At 44.4% G+C, this 21,813-nt stretch overlaps 1 protein-coding gene across 1 annotated transcript in view; it reads left to right on the top strand.

The window, feature by feature from the left end:
- The window catches only part of ARHGAP17 (Rho GTPase activating protein 17), a 77,742-nt gene that overhangs the window by 52,416 nt on the left and 3,513 nt on the right, over positions 1-21,813 (top strand). Inside the window, 10 exon segments of the mRNA XM_032460832.1 lie at positions 339-420; positions 2,205-2,285; positions 4,103-4,216; positions 5,628-5,719; positions 6,816-6,972; positions 8,693-8,926; positions 10,907-11,076; positions 16,819-17,234; positions 17,236-17,400; positions 17,402-17,438. Of these exon segments, the coding sequence (XP_032316723.1) occupies positions 339-420; positions 2,205-2,285; positions 4,103-4,216; positions 5,628-5,719; positions 6,816-6,972; positions 8,693-8,926; positions 10,907-11,076; positions 16,819-17,234; positions 17,236-17,400; positions 17,402-17,438 (1,548 nt within the window).

Consider the following 21,813-nt stretch of genomic DNA (forward strand, 5'->3'; position numbering starts at 1 on the left):
TTAAGTAAAGGTGAAAGGTAGCTTATCATCCAAATATTTGGAGGCATGCTTGTATTTTCTTCCCTTTTATGCCCCAAATCTCCATCTGCCTAGAGAAGTGATGTCTATTAAGAAGATGGCTTTGAAGCTAATTTCATTTTCTATTGATCTCTCGATACATTTTACAAGGGATGGAAATTGTTTTATGAGTATTTCATTCTCTAACCGCTCCACCAGTTCATGATTTGTTCTATACATTGTAAACCATTAGAGTTGACATCTTTTCAGTTTGCAAATAATGTCTTGAGATTCCTGGCCTCACCCCTTGTCATGCTCAAAGAGAGTCTTAATAATTTCAGGTGCTTTAAAGTCCTATTTACGGGAACTGCCTGAACCTTTGATGACTTTTAATCTGTATGAAGAATGGACACAGGTTGCCAGGTAAGTTTTAAGAACACTAAGATTTAAAAGTTGAAGGAAAAGATGTGATACTCTGTCCCATTTGTAAATTGTCTTGTTCTTAGGGATCATAAAATAACATTAAAATAGCATATTTTGAGCTGTGTGGGAACCTCAGCTGTGCAATAATTTAATACTGACATTATGAGTAACAGTAGTGCTTACTGAGCATTTCCTGTGTGCTAACTGCTGCCCTGATCTTTATGCCCATAACTAGTGATATAAAAGGCAGAAGTTGTTATCCTCATTTTACAGATGAGGAAACCAGGGCTTAGGCAGGAATGGAGTCAAGGTAACAGCAAATAATTGGCGGAGCTGCAGTTCAGACCCAGACCTGTCTGCCCCAGAGCCTGAGGCCCCGCAGTTTATCCCTTCTCTTCCGTTTCCAGCTTCGGTCTGTCTTGAAGCAGATGATTTTAAGCAAGACAACCTTGTTGCAAAAAGTTCTAAAGACATCTCTCCAGCCAACCAGCCCGCCTCCTTGTTAACTTGTCCCTCCCGATTCTGACTGGCTTCCTCTAAGAGGTGCCTAATTCCCCAGCCATAAGGAAAGAGGAGCAAATCTCACCTCCTGTCCTAACCATTCCCCATCTTCAGACACCGTCACCCCTTCCCATCAAACGGGCCTTGATGAGAAATCAGCTGTGTGCTGTGATGGGTTATACCTCGGTGAGGTGTGAGTCTGTCCCCCATCACTTTAACCAGGCATTTGAGTTTTTCTCTGTAGCTGTGGAAGGAGCATAGACGGTGGGGATTTTAAAATCAGTTGTGTCCTTGGGAGCCCAGCCTGCTATAAGTACCCGTCTGTAGGAGGGCTGGATAAATGGGACCCACTGATCAGCGTCAGATTGCGGGGTTCTGGGGTCTTATTAGGAAGGCTTCTCCACTCCTCCTAAGCCTTGACTCTTCTCTCTGTTCTGAGACTCCCAAGCTCGTCCCTGAGAGGAAATAAGCTGTTAAAAAAGGTTATCTGTTATTGGTGTATTGGTTCTATGCTGGAGAAATATAGTCCCCTCCCGGTGACAAATTGGCCTCTGAAGTATAATTATGTTGAACCCCTGCCTGTAACTTTCCAGACTGGTTCAGTTGGGGAGGATATTTTAAGTCCAAAGGTTTGTTGTGTGGGCAACTTCTCATGCTCTCTCCCACGGATGGGCAGAGTTGACTCTGCTCTGCAGGCTCTGATCTGGCCCTTTCTGCGTCTATGAGAGCTTGCACATTGAAATTCTCTAGCAGAACAGCTCCTGCAATAGCTTCACAACAGAAAAGGGCTGCTTGGCCCAGAGCCTTTGAGCAGAATTGAGCACCGGGAGAGAGCTGGGGGTCTGGGTACCTGGGAGCTTGGCCCATTCATCAGTGCCTGGGCTACACTGAAGACAGGAGATCTGGGCTCCATGAAGACATACACGAATATACATGTTTTCTCAACAGAATTTTCAGTGGTGAATGTCTCCCAAGTGCCAAGCAGTGGTCTAGCGGGTTTTGTATGGTTATACCTCTGAAATGTCATAGTCCCTTGGCAGAATTAACGTTCTTATCCCCACTTTGGCCCATCAGGAGACCGAGGTTGACTAACTGCTCAGCGGATGTTCATTTGTTCATTAGTATTTGACTCCAAATTTGCTTCTTTCCAAAATCTGTGTTTTCCAACCGTGCTTTCTCTGTCAGTGAAGCATTGCTGTTAATGATGAAGTATTAACACAGGGATTCCAAACATGAGTATTCATACATGGTTGTGAATACACTTTTTTTTTTTTTTGTCTCAGTGTGCAGGATCAAGATAAAAAACTTCAAGATTTGTGGAGAACCTGTCAGAAGTTGCCACCACAAAATTTTGTTAACTTTAGGTATGTAGGATTGGCATTCTGTAAATTAAGCCACCAAGGATGGTGAAGAACATTTTAGTCTGCAATAGAGGGACCATTTAATCCAAGCATGTTTGGCACAGCAAAAAATAATGCTCTGGAGAGTAACTGGGGGTTGCAGGGATGGGGTTTGATACAAATCACTGTGATGCATCTGAAGCCCCTGCATCACGCCTGGCATTAACAGGTAAGTCACTTGATCATCTTACCACTGCAGCTACTGGGGAAAAAATTCTGGTGAAAAGTTTGATTGATGGTATGTTGGATTTGGGGTCTAAATTATCCAGTATCTAAAAAGCAAAAATTAAACAACAGTTGTACTTTCTATAATATGTTTTATACGTGCTACAAGATTTATCCTAAGCAGAGCACAAATTATCCTGCTACATACACTTTCAAGAACTGGAGATTATATGTTATTTTATAGAGTGACTATGTTTCTAAGGAAATTTACCATGGAATAAATTCTAGAACTTAACCTCTGTTTTCACTTTGACTTAAAATGTAACCGCGGAGCAGTACAGAGAGAAGGGTAAAAGGTAGCCCCAGGTAATAAAGTCATTTAAGACCAAAGAAAATGCTGTAAGAGGATTTGGTTCCGAAATGACAAATACTTTACCAGTGAAATTTCTGGTATGCTACCTGTCCTTTCATTTCAGTCTTGGATTCTTTCGCTAAGCTACACGAAATATTTTCTTTTAATGTCTTAAGTATCAGCCTTGCCTTGACGTTTACAGCATCCCTCATTGACTTAGTTAACACAGCCAGCTCAGAACTGCAGATGCTCTTACTCTGTTTGATGTCTAATGAGGAAACTGAATTACAGTTCTTGGTCCTTTGGGATTTGGCCTTTTATTTTGTTTAATTTGCTCATCATGATCTTTAGTAATTGTTTTTTGAACAGGGAGTACATTCCTATGGTTCAAAATCCAAAAGGTACACAGTGGGAAAAGCCCTCTCCTCTTCTTCTCTCCCAGCCAACTGCTTGCTCTCCCGAGACACAGTTGATGTTTTCAGTTTCTTATATATCCTCTCAGCAAAAATTGATGCCTATATAATCAGATATATATACACATACATATGTACAAACAGTTCTTTCTCTTACACCTTTCACTTATTTTTTTTTAAACCAAGTGGCCGTGTATTTTATATACATCATTCTCCTCCTTGCCTTCTTTGCTCAAAATACATGCTGGAGATTTGTCCGTATCAGTATGTAACAACTTTTTATGGCTGCATAGTACTCCACTGTATGGATATACTGTAATTTACTTAATCAGCACCCTACTGGTAGATGGTTGGGTTGTTCTTAATTTTTTTGCTTTTATAGTGCCATTCTTGTACAAAAAGAGAGTATATCCATATGATAAATTGGAAATTTTCATAATTACAGCCTCAAGCATTTTCAAATACAGTTTTCTTTAAGCAATATACCTATACTTCTTTTCTTTTAATTATGTTTGTATTAAAAACATTGATCCTACTGTTAATCATATTGTAGTCTGTTTCGGGGCAGGTAGATAGGGCATCAAGGAGAGATGGATTAGAAATACACAGCCTACAGAGATGGAATCATTGAGCCTTCCATTTGAGCTGTTTTCCCCTTCCAAGCCCTAAACAGTTTTCGGAAACCAAGAACTCAAGGAACCTGTAAAACACTTGGCCTGAGCCAGATGCTGACATAGTCACAATCTGCAGTTGGCCCCTGAGCGATCCGGGACTGAGCCCCCGGGCGGGAAGGTACTGTTCCTCCAGGTATTTCAGAGTAGGTGCTTTTCCCCTTCTCTCTTGTTCTGTAGGTATTTAATCAAGTTCCTTGCGAAGCTCGCCCAGACCAGCGACATTAATAAAATGACCCCCAGCAACATTGCAATCGTGTTGGGCCCTAACTTGTTATGGGCCAAAAATGAAGGGTGAGTAATCTTTCCCCATATCCTGTCGTTTTAATTTCTTCCTTTCCCACTTGATAGGAAGAACAGACATAGAACTCAGCCTTGAAGTTGATCTTCCCGTTTCAGCCGACTTTCTCGGGACACTGCTGTGGGCTGGGTCCTGTCCCAGAGGCTGGTCACACAAAGTGTAGAGACATTGTCCCGGTCCTCAGAGGGCCCCACTCTTGGGCAGTCAAGAGGATAAACGGCTGCACTTCTTTGTATCACAGACATCATGAAGGATGAGGACAGTGATCCTTGTTGGAGGAACATGACGTAGGCTGAGAAGTTCGGGGAGAGCTCTGCGTAGGCAGTGGCACTTTAGCTGTTGATGGATGAATGGCTTCCTGTAGATGGGACCTGAATGAGTCGCGGCATGGTGGCTGAGAAAGGGCCTGGTCTCTGTGTTTAGGGCGTGTCACGTGGTCTCATATAACTTGAGCACAGGGCACGTGAGGCTGTGGCCAAGGCTTATGAGGCCACAGCCAGGCTATGAAAGATCTCATATATCTTGCTGAGATGTTTGGCACTTAGTTGATGGATCACGGTTGTGGGTAGGGGAGGCATCAAGATTTCTCAGCAGAAGAATGACTTGATCAAATTGCATTTAGAGAGAGAAACTTTTGAAACTGAGAATTATAGATTGACTAAAGCCAAGGGATCGGGGAGGTCAGCTCAAAAGCTCGTGGGAAATCACACATTGATGTCCACTCTGTTTGGTGGCCTTATGATGGTCTCACAAATAACCTTTTTCAATATACATAGATTTATTTACTTTATTTTTATTTTATTTTTTGAAGGGGGTAGGGAATTAGGTTTATTTATTTATTTTTGACAAAAGTACTGAGGATGGAACCCAGGACCTCGTGCATGCTAAGCACACACTCCACCACTGAGATAGACCCAACTACCCCCCAAAAATAACCTTTTGAAGTAGGTACTTTTGTCCTCATTGTTACAGATGAGGATGTGCAGGCTGAGAAAGGACAAATCATTTGCTGAAGGTCACACAGCAGGGCAGCGGTGGAGACCACAGCCTGTCCTTAACCTCCGCCTCCCTTCCCTGCCTCCCATCACTGCCAGTCAGCTTTATAAAATCATGAGTGATTCAAGTTTCCATGATAAAAGAGCAGGGACTTTCTGAATCAAAATCTTTCTGCCTTGGGCTGAGAGTATAGCTCAAGGGGTAGAGTGCAGCCAGGTCGGGGTAACTCTTCTTCCTGGGTGATCCCTGCCACACCCAGAGGCCAGTGCCTTGTGGATTTAACTTCTGCATCAGTACTTCACTATTTTATCCTTTAAAAATAAATCAAAATAAATTGCTGTGACTCAACCTGCAGAAATGAGGGGCTGCCTAGGGGAGGTGTGTTAACCCTGTGAACTTCCTTTGCAGAACACTGGCCGAAATGGCGGCAGCCACGTCCGTCCATGTGGTCGCGGTCATTGAACCCATCATTCAGCACGCCAACTGGTTCTTCCCCGAAGGTAACTTCCCCTCCAAGCTCACTGACTCCCAGAGCAAGAGAAAAATAGTTTTAAAAGTCTTTTTACAAAGCAGATACACCAGTAATCCCTTCATGGTGCCAGAATTGGTTTCACTTTTTCACGATTCTTTTTAGACTATGTGCATTCATATTTTGACATAATAGGAGCCACATTATTGTGTATTTCATTTTGTTTCACTCAACAGAGCTTCCATTGTTCAGCGAGTGTATAGGGAATATTCACTAGATGCCGTATGTTTGCGGGTTAGACATACTGTCTTCCCTGGAGGAACTTGGCCACTGGAGAAGGAGGCCTCCTAATCAGAGAAATTGTAATACATAGAAAATCAGAAGGACGGTGGATGGAGAATGACTTGAAAAACTCAGATGCTGGGCACAGAGAGCCAGGGATTGCTTTAGAGAAGGGACATCAGATATGCAGGGGTCCTCAGAGGTCCTGTGGCCCTCCTTTGGAGGTCCTGATTGGACAAGTGTTGGGAGTCTGGACCTCCCACCCCTGCTTTGCCCAGAGCAGCCCTGCTGTCACATCCTCTGCGTGTGAGCTCTGTGGGGCCTGGGCGTGCACATCTCTTCTTCACCATCGACTCCCTGATCAGGAGTCACCCCACTCACGTAAGCTTGCGTGGTCAGCGTTGGATAGATGAGTTAATTTTGGTGCTCTGCCCAAGATTTCCTTCGAGAAAACGAGTCTTCAAAAACTGCCCAGGCAGTATGGAGTTAATGTTACCCTTTATTTTTATTTAACATCCAGCTGTGAATTTCTTTTTACTTTTTTTTAATGATTCAGATAACCTGAGCTCACGGTCCTTTTCTGTAGTCCATGATTTTTTTTAACAAAGAAAAAAGCAGGGGAGTTATGTAACTTATATTCTGAATCATCCCGCCTCCCGTATCTCTAGTTTTCTTAGTTTCAGAAACCGTCCTTAAGAAGATGCGCGTGCCTGGGGCTTCCACTTGTGAAGCACTGAGGGCTGGTGGATGGCAGAATGAGGCTCCTATTCCACTGGGTGTTTCCAGACTCTCTCAGCCCCTGTGCTCCGTGTCTCATATACACTTGTTTCTTTTCCTTCTGGCAGAGGTGGAGTTTAACGTATCGGAAGCCTTCGTACCTCTCGCCACCCCCAATTCCAATCACTCGTCTCACACTGGAAATGACTGTGACTCCGGGACCCTGGAGAGGAAGCGGCCGGCCAGCATGGCGGTGATGGAAGGGGACCTGGTGAAGAAGGAGAGGTGTGTGTAGACCCGTTCACTTCCACACCAGCGGTAGATGTCGCATAGAGGAACTGCTGAACCCATGGTCTCGGGCGCTGCCTCTGTGGACTTGTAATCCGGGAGCGACCCACTCGACACCCAGGCCTGTTGCAGTCCAGATAGTTTCAGGAATTCCACTCTGGTTCATCCGAAACATGAATCTGACCCCAAGCAGGCAGTGCAGTTTTGTCAGTTAACTCTCGTCCCTCGTGCATTCAAGCTTTACGTGGTGGTCTGTGAGAGCCCCACATGGTGGCATCTCACACATCTAAGTGTACCTGATTGGGGGAAAAAGAAAAAGGGGGAAAAAAGTGAAATACTGTGGACGTATGTCCCAAAGTGAGTGTGAGAACAGCCCACCTCTCACAGCAGCTTGTGTGACTTGGTGTTTAAAGAGTCGTAGTTTTAGTATGACTTGGCTCTTCCCTGGAAGCCACCCACTGAATCTGCTTTTCAGCTGGAGAAACCTCAGTTTGTGCCAATCCTGGAAGAAAAAAACGTCTGTGTTGGACTTAGTGAGAGACAGTATGTCTCTATGCTAGGCTCCATCAGTGATTTTCGCAAATTATTAAGGCTATTTGTGGTTTTTGCCTTCGATGCCAATCTAGCCAACATGTGTAGTGAAATGCCACTGTGTTCCCCAGTAATGCTAAGAGTTAGAAGTAACATGCTTTTCTCGCATACATGTAATAATAATGTTACTGGAAATAGTTTTATACTAAGACTAAACGAGCTCTTCTTTTAATTACCCAATCTTACAGGGGGGTGGATTTTTTTTAAGTTTGTTTTTGTTTTTTGTTTGTTTTTTTTTAACCCACAGCAAAGAAAAAAGCTTTACTTTTCTCTTCTGTTCCTCTGGAATTCACACTTATTCTGTGCAAAAGTTTTACATCTCTGAACCCACCTTCACACATGCAGTAGTGCCCCCGATGACAAACGCCAGCCTCCACAAAGTCAGCCTTTGTATATTTTAAGTTACAACGTGCAATGTTACAGGTCTAGTTAGCACACAATAAACAATTCTCAGCTGTCTTCCTGGATAGGGTTCTCCCCGCCGACTGACCCAGTAAACACAAGCTCAGGGAGCCATGTACTTTTTACTTTTTGAACTGGGAAAAAATTTTACAGTTCATACACCAGTGGGCTTCAGTGATGAGTGAGTCTTCCTTCCACCTTATCCTCCAGCCACCACCCCAGCCACTTCTCAGAAGCAACCATTGTCCCAGTGCTATGCATCCTTCCGGATGCAGTCTTTGCATACACGTAGACCAGCGTGTCCACATCTCAGCCTGAGAGGCAGTGTGATGTGACGGCCTTACGTTGCCACACTTCTGCACTCGCCTTCCACCTTGATGCCCAGGCGCCCAGCGCCGAGCTGATGGGCTTGTACGTAGCACTGTAGAAAGACACACGCCAACTGACGTCACTCACTCAAGATGAGACCTGCCTGTTCGCTTTCAGCTGCTCACACCCACTTTGAGAGAGGACACTGATCAGTACCAGGTCCACGTTTAAAGCCAAGTTGAGTCGCTTGCCTGGGTGATAGGAATGACCGTTAATCTGGTCCTTGCCGCTTCACTGCATGCCGGGCAACTTGGGTGGCTGTCCCCGCGTGCGAGGTTGAACACGCGCGGACTGATGGGCTTCTGTGTCAGTCGTTGGCTCGCAGGTGTGTTGACTGTTTCTTCTCTCTGTGTAGCTTTGGTGTGAAGCTTATGGACTTCCAGGCCCCCCGGCGGGGTGGCACTCTAAATAGAAAGCACGTATCCCCTGCTTTCCAGCCGCCACTCCCGCCCACAGATGGCAGCACCTTGGCTCCAGCGGGCCCAGAGCCCCCTCCCCAGAGCTCTAGGGCTGAAAGCAGCACAGGGGGTGGGACTGGCCCCTCCTCTGCGGGCACCCTGGAGCAGGGCCCAAGCCCGGGCGATGGCAGGTAAGGGGCCGGCTTCTGCTGGCAGCGGGTGCTGGACGCCCCAGCCTTCTTACAGGTGCTGGCCTGCGGGCGTGGCCTCCGTGCCCAGAGGATCGCTCAGCACGGAGTGAACCCAGTTAGCCTTCACGCCTCCGGTTGGCAAAGGATGGAAATAAAGACTGCAGAATGCTTGCTTCCTTTCCTGTTTTCCAAAGAAAGCAACATTTGTTTGCATTCTTTACCATACCGCTTTGGTGCTGGAAGCCAGAAGCCCGCAGGTGTCTAGCAGTCCTGTCTGATGTGTGCTCATTGTTCATGTACCACTTGCTTGTTGTCACCCAGTACGCTAACGAGCCAGCATTTGACTGTAACAGGCTGTTAGGTTATTGTATTCCTGGCATTCATGCATTCGTTCACTTACTCATCCATCCATCCATCCACCCATCCCATCAGATTTACTGAATAACTAAGTAATATATCCTGGATGCTGTGCTGTGCACACTAGGTCACTAGGCTACCTCCACCCCCTAGCTTTCAGTCTTGTAGGGGCGCTGATCCACGAGAACAAGGTGGAAAATGTGATGATTGGCTTTCTTAAAAGGCTCTTTTGTTCCTTAGAGCCACCTGGAGTGGACTACAGATATACAGCAATTTTAAGAAAAAAAAAAAAAACAAAAACCTTTTGAACTTGAGACTTTAATTTCATCTGCATAAATCCAGTGCTCTACTCTGCCCAGGCAGATGACCCCCAGAGGCCACTTCAGGTGGTGTCCCGGGTCGCTCTGAACTGGCAGCTGCTGTAAAAGTTGAGCCCCTCTTGTAGGTGTGGACATCTTTATTGCCTAGGTCTAGCCTGGCTACCTGTAAAGCACTACACGATTGTATAGAAAGTGAAATAAATACTGAAAACCGGCGTGGCCGGTTCATCCACGTCCTTTTTTCTGCCCCGAGATGAACCTGCCTTGGGAGAACTCCCTTACCTCATCTTTAGGTGGGGAGAGAGTGCCGACGAGATAAGAATCTTGTTAAATCCTCATAGCTGAACTCTGCGGGGCGTATGCTTTCTTGAATTCCTTTCTTCCCTCATAATTTGAGGAAGTTCACTCTTTGGTTAAAAATAACTAAACCTTCAAACTTCCTAGTGCTTCGTGTGCACATCATAAGCTCCACATTGGCCTGTCCATTAGCTGTTACTGTATGTGTATTCGTTTTGGCTTAAGTTTTTTTCTTTTGAGAAGAAAACTCTTAGCAAACGCAGACATTTTCATTTACCTGGAGCGTTCAGTTTGTTTAATCAAGGCTAAATACATTATTTAAGACAATAATCAGTCTTCACTGCAGAAGGACAAATAGAATCACTTTGCTCTTTGTTTTTTATGCTCTGCAGATATTTTTGTGTACATTTCACTAATGGCATTCACTCTTTGGTGACCGTGACAAAATGGAGCTATAAAGTTTAGTATAAAAAGTTCTGAGCCAGGAATTAGTAAACCTGAGTTCTGATCTCTACCCTAATATTAACTGACTCTGGACCTTGAGCAATCATTTAGCCTCTCAGAGTTTCTATTTCTTCAAGTCCAAATTATTGATGATAATTGAGTGCTTTGTCATTAATTTTGTCCAGTGTATATGTCAAAGTTGCATTATTATGAAGTCCAAAAGCCCTTTCATTTTTTTTTTTAATATTGCCCAATTGAAGTACCAGCAGACCAGAACTTGAAATTTCTCGTTGGTTGCTGCAAAATGGGCCCTATTATGATATTTGACTGGCAGAGTAGTTGGAAGACAGTCTGATGCAATGAAGCTCATAAAATCTGTAGTCCTGTGTGACGCCAAATAAATACTAGCTTTATAGACCCAGTGGGAGCTATTTAAAATTGCAGATGACCTCCTTGCTGGCTTCAGGGAAAACTCTGGTCGGAACCTTATATTTTACAGCAGGCTTATTAGCTTTTCTGGCTGGGAGTGCCTGACATCTAATTGGTCTTCTGTTCCCCATAGTCCCCCAAAGCCCAAGGACTCTGCACCGGCACCTGCCCCTGCACCAGGGAGAAGCAGCGGTCAGGCGGCCTCCGGCCAAAACCCGGCCCCAGCAGCTGCCGGCTCCCATCAGCTCTCGGTCGGCCCGGCGCACAATTCCGCTGGCCCAAGCCCTCACACTCTGCGCCGAGGTAAGTGGCCACCTTTACTCCGTGCCCTCGGGGAGGGATGACAGACCTCCCCGGGTCCGTGCAGGGATCAGGTTGAGAAGCCTTCCAGCTCATCGGTTCCACGTCTGTTATAAAATGGCAAGCCGAAAAGCCAGTCGTTAAGGAAAAGAATCATCAAAGGGAGATGAAAAAATGGGGAGCAGGAAAGCACACATTTACGAAGATGTTCAAGCTACAAAGCTTAGCAAACAGTCATTTCTCCAGAAACGCTCTCAGGTTCCCAGGACTCGGCGTTCCAAGCCCTCACTCTGTTTTGGGACTGCCCCAGCTAGGCTTTGTGGGTCTGCAAGCCCCTGGACCCACCGGCCTGGGGTCGGGGCCTTCTGGGTCCCCCATTCACACGGAATCTGAATTGTTCCCACCTGGGCCCTCTAGTTCCCCGCCCAGCAGCTGGGGGAATGGCTTTTTTTTTTTTTTTCAATTGAATGAAAGATTCTTCAAATTCTGTAGTTCTTTGCTTTACGATTTTCAAAAGTTTCACATACATGATTTCATATAATTCCATAATAATGCCCTTTTTTTCCCAGTTCCTACCTGCCTCTCCCCACTGCTCTCTCCTCACTGATAGTCACTAGTTTGTTCTCTATATCTGTGAATCTGCGTCTTTTTTTGTTTTATTCACTAGTTTGTTGTGTTTTTTTAGATCCCACATATAGTATTTGTCTTTGTCTGTCTTATTTCACTGAGCATAATGCCCTCCAAGAGGGGAATGGCTTTAAAACACAAAGCAGGTCATGTCACCTCTGGGTGGAACTCTCCAGTGGCTTCAGTGCCGACCCCCAACCATCACCCTGCGGGGTCTGGCGGAGCCGCCTCTGAGCCCAGCTCTTACCCCTGCCCCTCTCGCTGCACCTTCAGCCTCGCTGGTCTGCTCTCTGTTCCTCGGATGCACTAAGCTTTTTCCCTCTTCAGAGCTTCTGCACGTGTTTTCTCTTCCAGAACAGTCTATCCCACTTCTTCACGTGGTCCCTTCCTTCTATTTTACTTTCTGTTTTATTGGGGTAAGAACACAACATGAGATCTGCCCTCTTAAATATTTGTGTACGGTGTACAGTCGCGTCCTCTGAAGTGTGCAGTACAGTGTTGTACCGCAGCTCTCTAGAAGTTATCTGACATAATCGAAACTTTATGCCTGTTGACTACCAGCTCTCCATTATGCCCCATCTTTACTCCCTCCCCCCAGCCCCTGGCAGCTTCCGTTTCACTCTCTGAGTCCGAGTTTGACTGTGTTCCATACCTCCTATAAGTGCAGTCATGCAGTGTTTGTCCTTCTGCGACTAGCTTATTTCACTCAGTACAATGGCTTTAAAGTTTGTCCGTGTTGTTATATATGACAGAATTTCCTTCTGTTTTAAGGCTAAATAATATTCCATTTTATGTATATACCACTTTTTTTTTTTAAATCCAGTCATCCATCATTGGGCATATAAGTTGTTTCCAGCATCTTGGCTGTTGTGAATAATGCTTCTGTGAACATGAGTGTGCAAAAAGAAATTTCTTCAAGACCCTGATTTCAGTTCTTTTGGATAAATATCCAGAAGTGAGATTCTTGAATCAATATGGTAGTTCTATTTTTAAATTTTTTTAAGAGCCTCCAAACTGTTTTCCTTAATGGCTGTGCCAATTTACATTCCCAATAGTGTACAAGAGTTTCAGTTTCTCTGTATTCTCACCAACACTTTGGTCTTTTTTTTTTTTTTTTTAAAGCCATTCTAACAAGTGTGAGGTAATGTGTCATTTTGGTTTTGATTTGCATTTCCCTGATTGTTAGTGCTGTTGAGCACTTTTTCATATGCAACTTTTGGCCATTTTTATCTCTTCTTTGGAGAAATGTCTTTTTAAGTCTTTGGTCCATTTTAAGACCAGGTTGTTAGTGTTTTTGCTAACAAAATTGAGTTACAGGAATTCCTTATATTATTTTGGAAATTAACACCTTATCAGATACACAACTTGAAAATATTTTCTCCCTTTCTGTAGGTTGTCTTTTTATTCTGTTGATTGTTCCCTTTGCTGTACTGAAGCTAATTAGTTTGATATAATTCCACACACCTATTTTTGTTTTTGTTATCATGGCCAACACCAGTGTTATGAAACTTTCCCCTTGTGTTTCCTTCAGAGATTTACAGTTTCAGGTCTTACGTTTTAAGTATTTAATCCACTTTGAGTTGACTTCTGTATATTGTGTAAGATAAGGGTCCAGTTTCATTCTTTTACATGCAGGTATCCAGTTTTCCCAGCATCATCCTTTCCCCATTGTGTATTCTTGGTGCCCTGTTGACGATCAGTTGACCAGATGGGCGTGGATTAATTCCTGCTCTCTCTGTTCCATTCTACACGGGGTTGCTTCTTATCATTCAGGTCTCAGCTCAAAACCTTCCTCCCCCGTGAGCCCTCCTGGACTGCCCAGTCTGAGCTGATGACCACTGCCAACCCTACCAATCACACAAGTCATTCTCTATCATGTCACTCTATTCCTTTCAGGGCATTTTTCTCCATCTGAAATTTTTTATTTTGTTTTTTAGTAGATTGCCAGTCTTCCTTTGTAGCTCTCACATAGCTGGGATTTTACCTACCCCATACGTTCCAATATTCCTATCCCTGGGACTCTGTCACAGAGAGGGCCCTCAGTAAATATGTGTGGTCTGGGAGCTCCAGGTGCCTCTTAGATCTTACGACTTGGGATATTTGGCAGATGCAGATGTTTTTGGTTGTCACAGTCAGGAAGGGGAGTGGTATCAGCATCTCGTGGGTGGCGGCTAAAGCCAATTAAATTCCTTGTGAACCAGGATGCCCCGTGTCTTAACTCCCAGTTGCATTTATCGGCGTATGGGTGGTCTTCAATATAAAATGACACATATTTTTGAATTTGATATAATTTTAGACCTTAAGGAGAATTGTAGAGATAGTATTGAAAATGCCCATATAGTCTTCACTGAGCTTCTCTTAATTTTAACATTTTACAGAACAACTATTGAAATCAGGAAACTAACATTGATACAGTGAAATTGGCTAAACTTCAGGTTTTGACCAGATTTCCCCAGTCTTTCCTGTAAAGTTTTTCTTTCTGCCCAGCATCAATCCAGAATCCCATGTTGCATTTATTTTTTTAAGGTGATGATTTAATGTATGTGAAATAATTACCACAATCAAGTGGTTAGTATCCAAAATATATCAGAAACTCATACAATTCAATAGCAAAAAGGCAGATAGCCCAATTAAAAAATGAGCAAAGAATACATTTCTGAGTCCATATTCTTTTATTATTCTCTCTGTAACAGGACTAGGGAAATAGAATAAATAACAGTTTTGCTAATGGAAAATCTCTTTTTTTTTAAATAGACTTTATTCTTTTAGAGCAGTTTCAGGTTCACAACAGAATTGAGCAGAATTTATTTGGTACAATTGAAGAACCAACATGGACACATTATTATCAACCAAAGTCGCTAATGGAAAATCTTAAGAAGGTTCTCCTCCAAGCCACCATCATCTTCATCTGTATCCCAGCTGATGCTTGCGGGAAATTAGGCCTTTTCTCCCTGGATGCCAGCTATACCCATGCTTTCCAGTTGAGATTCCCTCGTAGCCCCGTTAGGAGTCTTTCCTGCTTCCCTTTTCCTGCAATCATAGATCTCAGGCTTCCTCACGGAAGACTTTGATCCTTTGTGTGCCGTGCCCCACACCGCGGACCCCAGTTCAGTCTCCTGGCACCTTCATAGGTGGCCTTAGACAAGGCCTGCCTTTCTCCCAGCCTGGCCTCCACCTGGGACTCGGACCTTGTCACCCCACTCTCATGTGTCCTCTCCTAATTCCCTCTGCACCCTTAAAGGTCAGGAATGATCTTTTATTCAATGTGAATTTACCGTTAATATTGCTGAGAACAGAGAGTTGCAAATTTTTCTTTTTAAATTGCCTATAATAACTAGAGAACTGCTAATATTCCAGATTCTTTCCTTTGTCAGCTTGCTGTGGGAAAAGTTCTTCCAAGTTCCAGGGTCAAAAGTTCTAGGCCAGCAGAGCAGAGGAGACTTTATACCCTTTCCATTTCTGAATTCTGAGCCCTGCGAACAGGGAGCCAGGCGGTGTAGGAAAGAGGGAGAGGTAAAAAGAGTCCAGGGAGGCCACAGGCCGTGGTGGGAGCCTCTGTTCTGCCACCTAGCAGCTGTGTGACCGTTTACAAACACTTGACCTCTCTGAGCCTCCGTTTCCTGCACCGTGAAATGGATATAACAATGCCTGCCTGGCAGTGAGTTGATGAGACTCCGATGAGACAGTCTATGTAAAGAGCCCAGCCGGTGCCAGTGACGTGTTAAGTGAATGACACACGTTCATTCTTCCCTTCGTTTCCCTCTCCCTTTCTTAGGGGATTAGTAGGATCTCAGCAGAATTTGAGAAATGCTAACGTCTCTCCTTTCCACCCGCCCCTCCCAGCCCCAAATCAGTCTCCACACTTGTTTCTCCCTCCTACCCTGCCCTCCTCAGTACCAAATTCCCACCCGGCAGTGATGCTGATCTCAGCTGGTGTAGGGACGACAGCGATGTGACTCGGCTCTCCTTAGAGAAGTAATTCTAAGGCAGCCTTCAGATTTGTACTTTTATTTAGAATATATCTGTTAGCACAGATGATTCTGGAATTCATAGAATTTCTGTTACCAAAAAAAAAAAAAAAAAATCAAGCTCTCTAGAAGAATATGGCTTAGGGCAGGGGGCCAGGGTTATGTACTGGCAGACCAGTCATGCTTAGGGGGCCCTCCTTAGCTGCTCTTGCTTCTCTGCGTTTCTCCTCTCGAGAGAAGGGTGCTGACCGGCAGGATGCCAAGTGGGTTTGGAGCAGAGACTCCACATAGGTGAGGCAGCCTCTATTCACTGAGTGCTCTAATTATTGAACTTTTAAAATGAGAGGTCTTTAAAGACCTATATGTGTATAATGTACTTTTAAAAAATAACCTTTTTATTTGGAAATAATTTTAATTTTAAAATGTATTTTATTTATTTATTTTTGCCAGGGGTGGGGAGGAAACTAGGTTTGTTTGTTTGCTTGGTTTTAAGTGGAGTTAATGGGGACTGAAGCCAGGACCTCCTGCAGGCTAAGCAGGTGCTCTGCCACTGCACTAACCAACCCCCAAATAATTTTTAGATCTACAGAGAAGTTAGAAAGATAGTCTGAGAGTTCCCCTATACCCCCCTTCCACTTTCCTCTATTTTTAACATCGTGCATCACCTTGGTACATTTATCACAGCTAAGAAACCAACACTGCTACATTTTGGTACATTGCTACTAACTAAACTCCATGCTTGGTTCAAATCTCACCCGTTTTTTCCACTAACAGCCATTTTCTGTCTCTGGCTCACTCCCACTAGGAGAGCACATGGCATTTATTCCTCACAGCCCCTTACTCTTCTTTGGTTTGGGCCAGTTTCCAGGCTTCTTTTGTTTTTTCATGGCTCACCAGTTTTGGGGAGTACTGGTCGGGCATTTTGAAGACAGTCTCTCAATTTGCGTTTTTCAGATGTTTTTCTCATGGTGAGACTGAGACTGTGGATTTTGGGGAGGCGGACCACGGGGTGAAGGGTCACCAGACCGCATGGTGGTGGGTACTGATCTCGGCATGGCTCACACGGCGAGGTTAACCTCGGTGCCCTGGTCCAGAGGGCGTTGGCCATCACCGGGCTGCTCTTACTGAGAGGTGTTTTCCCTTTGTGCAGCCGTTAAAAAACCTGCTCCAGCACCCCCGAAACCAGGAAACCCACCTCCTGGCCATCTCGGGGGCCAGAGTTCTCCGGGAACGTCTCAGCATCCCCCCAGCCTGTCACCAAAGCCGTCCACCCGAAGCCCTTCCCCTCCCACCCAGCCCCCGGGCCAGGCCCCGGGCCAGCCGTGCGCCGCCTCGCAGCCCTCTGCACCCCGGAGGTACTCCAGCAGCCTGTCTCCGATACAAGCTCCCAATCACCCGCCGCCGCAGCCCCCCACGCAGGCCACGCCGGCTGCGCTCGCCAAGCCGGGCAGCCAGGGCGCGCCCGCCCCCGCCGCCCTGCCGGGGGAGCACGGACTCGAGCAGGCACCCCACACCCCTCCCCAGACGCCAACGCCCCCCAGCACCCCGCCCTTAGGGAAGCAGCACCCCTGGCCTGCCGGCTGCCCAGACCCAGGCGGTGAGCAACCCCGAGGCTTCGGCGCTGCACGGAACCTTACCGAGACCGAGACCAGTACCGAAGCCGAGGAACCGACCCAGCGTGCCGCCACCCCCGCACCCTCCCGGCGCCCACCCCGCCGGCGAGGGCAGCCTCAACATCGCAGCTGCCCACCGCTTCCAAAATAGTAACGGGTGAGTAGGCAATGGGTTCACACACTTCCCCCTCTCCACTCGACCTTGCTTTTGCAGGGCTCCCCGTCATTTAGCCTTTGATTTCTATCAGGGGTGGGCAAACTACAGCCAGTGCCCAAATCTGGCCCCCAGCTAATTTTTGTAAGTAAAGTTTTATTAGAACATAGCCACGCCCATTCATTTACATACTATCTCTGGCTGCTTTTGTGCTAAAACAGCAGAGTTGTGTAGCCTTCTCAGAGGTCGTACGCTCTCACAGCCTTAAAAATTACTACCTGGTTCTTGGAGTTTGCCACCCCCTGATTTATAGGTTCATTTTGTGTTTACAACCGTCTATGGTTACATTTTTCTAGGTCTAATGTCCTAATCCAGGGGGAAGGTATTGTGCAGCTTGAGCATGACATTGATTTCTTAGTGAATTCCCCATTAAAATGCTTGTTTTCCTTTTAAGAGTAAAAATATTCATAGTAAGTGAAGCATTTCAGTATAACCATGAAAAACGTGATTTGTGCCAAACTGGGTGCCCTGGGAAATGAGATTTGGGGGCATGACCCTATGAGAGTGCTAGCCTCTCCTGGCAAAGGAGAGAAGAATCAAGATTTCCCCATCATTCCATGGAAACCTGGTTTGGGTGTTGAAGATTGTACAGATTTTACCTACCTAATGGAATTTTTCAAAATAAGCAGTCTAGAGCATAACTATTTTATTTAATTACGATTTTAAAAAATATTTCCATCCCAAGTGTTCTACTTTACTATTTGATTTAAGGATGGGATGGATGGATTTTTTTTTAATGCGTTTTTAAAATGGTAATTAGGAGCTTTGAATCATTTCTTAGAACAGCCTAGTCTTAAATTTTTCGAAGTGGGGCTGTTTTTAGAGAAGAAGCTAAAATACATCTTTGGGCCCTCCAACCGTACAGAGTGACTTTTCTGCTGAAAATGAGCAAAAGGTACACCCTGAACTGGTACCCGAAATGGTGAGGGTTAACCGACTAGTCTCTCTTTTGATAACTTTTTTTTTTTTTCAGGAGAATAATGTGTGATTCGCGTGTGTTGTAAATTGTTAACTTTTTTTCTGATGACACCTCAGCTTTTATTTTTTTAAAACAAAGTCGCATTGGTTTGTTTGTTTGTTTGTTCCCCACTAGATGCCCTTCCTAGTGCCCTCACAGGTGGGGAAGGTTTCCAGGACTAAGGTCTGTAACCACCCCCCAAGCAGCTTGCCCGCAGCCCCAAATGCTCCTGCTTAGCATACGTGTTTTGCATACGTGCTTTTGACTTTGTGCTCAGGAGCAGCCATCTGACCCCCTGCCATCCGTTCTGTAGCGTGTAGACATCACTTTTTGTTTTTATCAGAAGCACTTTGAGCTGCAATGCTCCGAATTCAAGAGGTAGATGTCAGTAGCTTGCAAGCCGATTTCCAGCTGCTCAGATAAGATAGTAAGACTTGTCTCCTTTCTTTCTGGTAAGCTCTTCAAAGATGTTCTGCTCTCCTCGGGGTGATTTCCCTGTCATTGACTGGCCGGTCAGCATTCATCCAACCAAAGAGGATTCGGGTGCAGTTAGCACAGAAAATTGTGTCCCCTGTGTCTTAAGCTTTTAATTTTTAATTTTACATCTTAGTGCAAGTTAACTGCATGGTGCTTCTTAATTTGGTGTTTGAAATTTGCAGGACCAAAAAAAAAAAATCTTCCTCCAAAGATCCCACACTAAATTTCTTTGCATTATGGCTTACTTACATTTTTGCTTTCTTAAACCATAGGAGCTTTTTGAAAGATACCGTGAGGGTCATCTGAATTTTGCCTTTAGGTCCATATTTGGATGGCATAAGGCTCTCATTGTGTATATAACTGCTTTAATCAGCTGATCTGAGCCTTAAGCTGTCAGTGGGCTACTTAGCCAGAATTTTCACTGCTTTGGTTTGACCAAAACTTTCCGTAGAAACCAGAAGGGGAAAACAAGAATGCAGTCTTTATAACACAGAGTGGGGCATAGGTGTGATTACACCTTCCTGACTCCTAGATGATAAACCCAAAAGTCTGGGGTTGCCCAGTTGGGTGTGGAAGTCACTTATAGAGTGAAATGACTAAACCCTAGTTAAGGCTGAGCCTTTTAACACTTCAGTACTTATGAGACATCAGAAGTTTATTCCCCAAACATTCCTTTTGTTTAGACTCAACTAGAATTAATGGCTATTCTTTAATACCATTGTTATCTGGGGTGTATTTATTCCAGAAGGTTATTTTATTGATCTGCTATGACACTGTAATGGTCTGTACTTTACAATTGTCAGATAAGTGAAATTTTATATTATTGATGCTTCTCCTTAGGATATGAGCTAAATATTTGAAAACCAATCTATGCTTTGAATTCTCCTAACTCAGGAGATTCCACAGGTCACCACAGTTATCTTTGTATTACAGAATTAATTTTTAATTTCTTAAAATCCCCTAGATTGCCGTTAGAAGTGCACAAAAAGCTAGAATTTAATAGAATTCGTGAATCTGCGGTGGGGGAGGGTATAGCTCAGTGATAGATCACTGTGCTTAGCATGCACAAGGTCCTGGGTTCAATCCCCAGTACCTCCGTTAAAAATAAATAAATAAACCTAATTACACCCCCTCCAAAAAAAAGAAAGGATTCATGAATCTGCTAGTGTTGATCATGCTGCTATTAACCGATCTCGGGTAAAGCCATTGGGTATTTCAGGAAGAAAAAAATGTGACTTCCTTGGACAGGTAGTCGTTTATAATGATTTCACTTGGGAAACTCTGTACAGACAAATTCCTGAAAACAGGTTATTCGTTATCGTTTAGAGGATTTGACCTTAAAAACTGAATTATGGCGGGGGGGGGGGGTGGAGATTAAGATAAGCTCCTTGCGGGAGATTTTTGCTGCCAAACAGGTTTGGCCGCCAGTTCCTGGCAGCCCTGCACCAGAGAAAGGAGGGACTCTGCTGTCCGTCGTTTCGAATCTCTTCTTCATCGTCCCTCAAGAAAGCAGTAGGATTTGAGCTTCGCAAGGAAGAGCGTTTACATCTTGCTGTTTTTAAAGTAATAGATTTTAGCCAAGAGTGTTCTAATTTAAACATTTTATTAAATAATTTAGATGTATGACCTGCCATATTCAGTAAGAACTGAAATTGGAATATGTAATGGTAAGGAAAAGGCACCTGATTGGCCGAAGCGTTTTTGCTACGTTATGATCATGTTTGCGCACTAATGCCTGTCGTTAACCGGTCACTCTAACCCTGCCTGCTTGCATCCCCACTAACAGTGCATGCACTCCAGGCGGCTGGCCGCGTCGTGCTTGCTGTCAATGACTCCGAATACTAAGCGTGCTCACAGACGTGCCCCAGCTGGTCACCTTGTTACCTCTTTAACTTCCAGTCTTTTCTATACCAGGCAGGCTTGAGGGGTAGTGGAAAGAGCCCACACCAGAATCACACACGCCTGAGTTATATTTTCAGCTCTCCGTGTAACAGCAGTCACAGCACAACCTGGTTGATCTGTAAAATGGTGACATTTGTGAGAATAACTTTCAAAGGGGTTACATCAGATAACATACAAAAAACATCTTACAGTTCTTACTACACAGTGGGTCTAAATAAATGGTCACTATTTATGATCATTTTTATGAAAAAATAGATAACCAGAGTTCAATACGAGGTTCGCATGTCACCATTTTAAAAACTCATATGCCTGGACCCAGACGCAGGCGGTCTGGAGCCCAGGCATTTATGTTTTGATTCTGATACACCAGTTGGTGGTGGGTTAAAAAGACAGTGTTCTGGAGTAACAGGTATTTCTTAATTTGGTGAGCCCCAGAATTCCCTCAGAGTCGTTCTTCCACTGCGCAGTGGTGGAAGAAAGCACATTACTGTCATTAGATACCCGACACTGTGCTGGCCCTCACGGTCTTGGCTCTCTAAAATTAAACTCTTTTTATATCATGAAAGTAATGCCTTTTAAAAATAAGTTCAGATCCTAAAGCAAATTGGGGAACTAGAAATAATACGAAATCACCCTTCCAAGATTGAAAAAGTCCACTTTTCATATTTCATTTTTTCCTTTCTAGGTTTTCTTTTTTTTTTTCCCTGAAAGGCAAAGGAGGGGTGCATGATCGTAACTATTTGGCACATACAGATTTTGATCTTGCGTTTTTATTTCACTTTACCTCATACACTCTTTCCCATGTTATAATGTAGTTTTCATAACCATCTTTTTCAGTGACTGCATAATAATTTCATTAAGCAGATGCATTAACTTCTCGTAGTTAGACATTTAAGTGACTTCTGCTTCTGCTTCCACTTTATTTTTAATAAATAGACATCAGACTCGTATGAAGATAAATATCCAGTGAGACTTGAGCAG

This window comes from Camelus ferus, chromosome 18 (genome assembly GCF_009834535.1).
Source record: "Camelus ferus isolate YT-003-E chromosome 18, BCGSAC_Cfer_1.0, whole genome shotgun sequence".
Classification (NCBI taxonomy): domain Eukaryota; kingdom Metazoa; phylum Chordata; class Mammalia; order Artiodactyla; family Camelidae; genus Camelus; species Camelus ferus.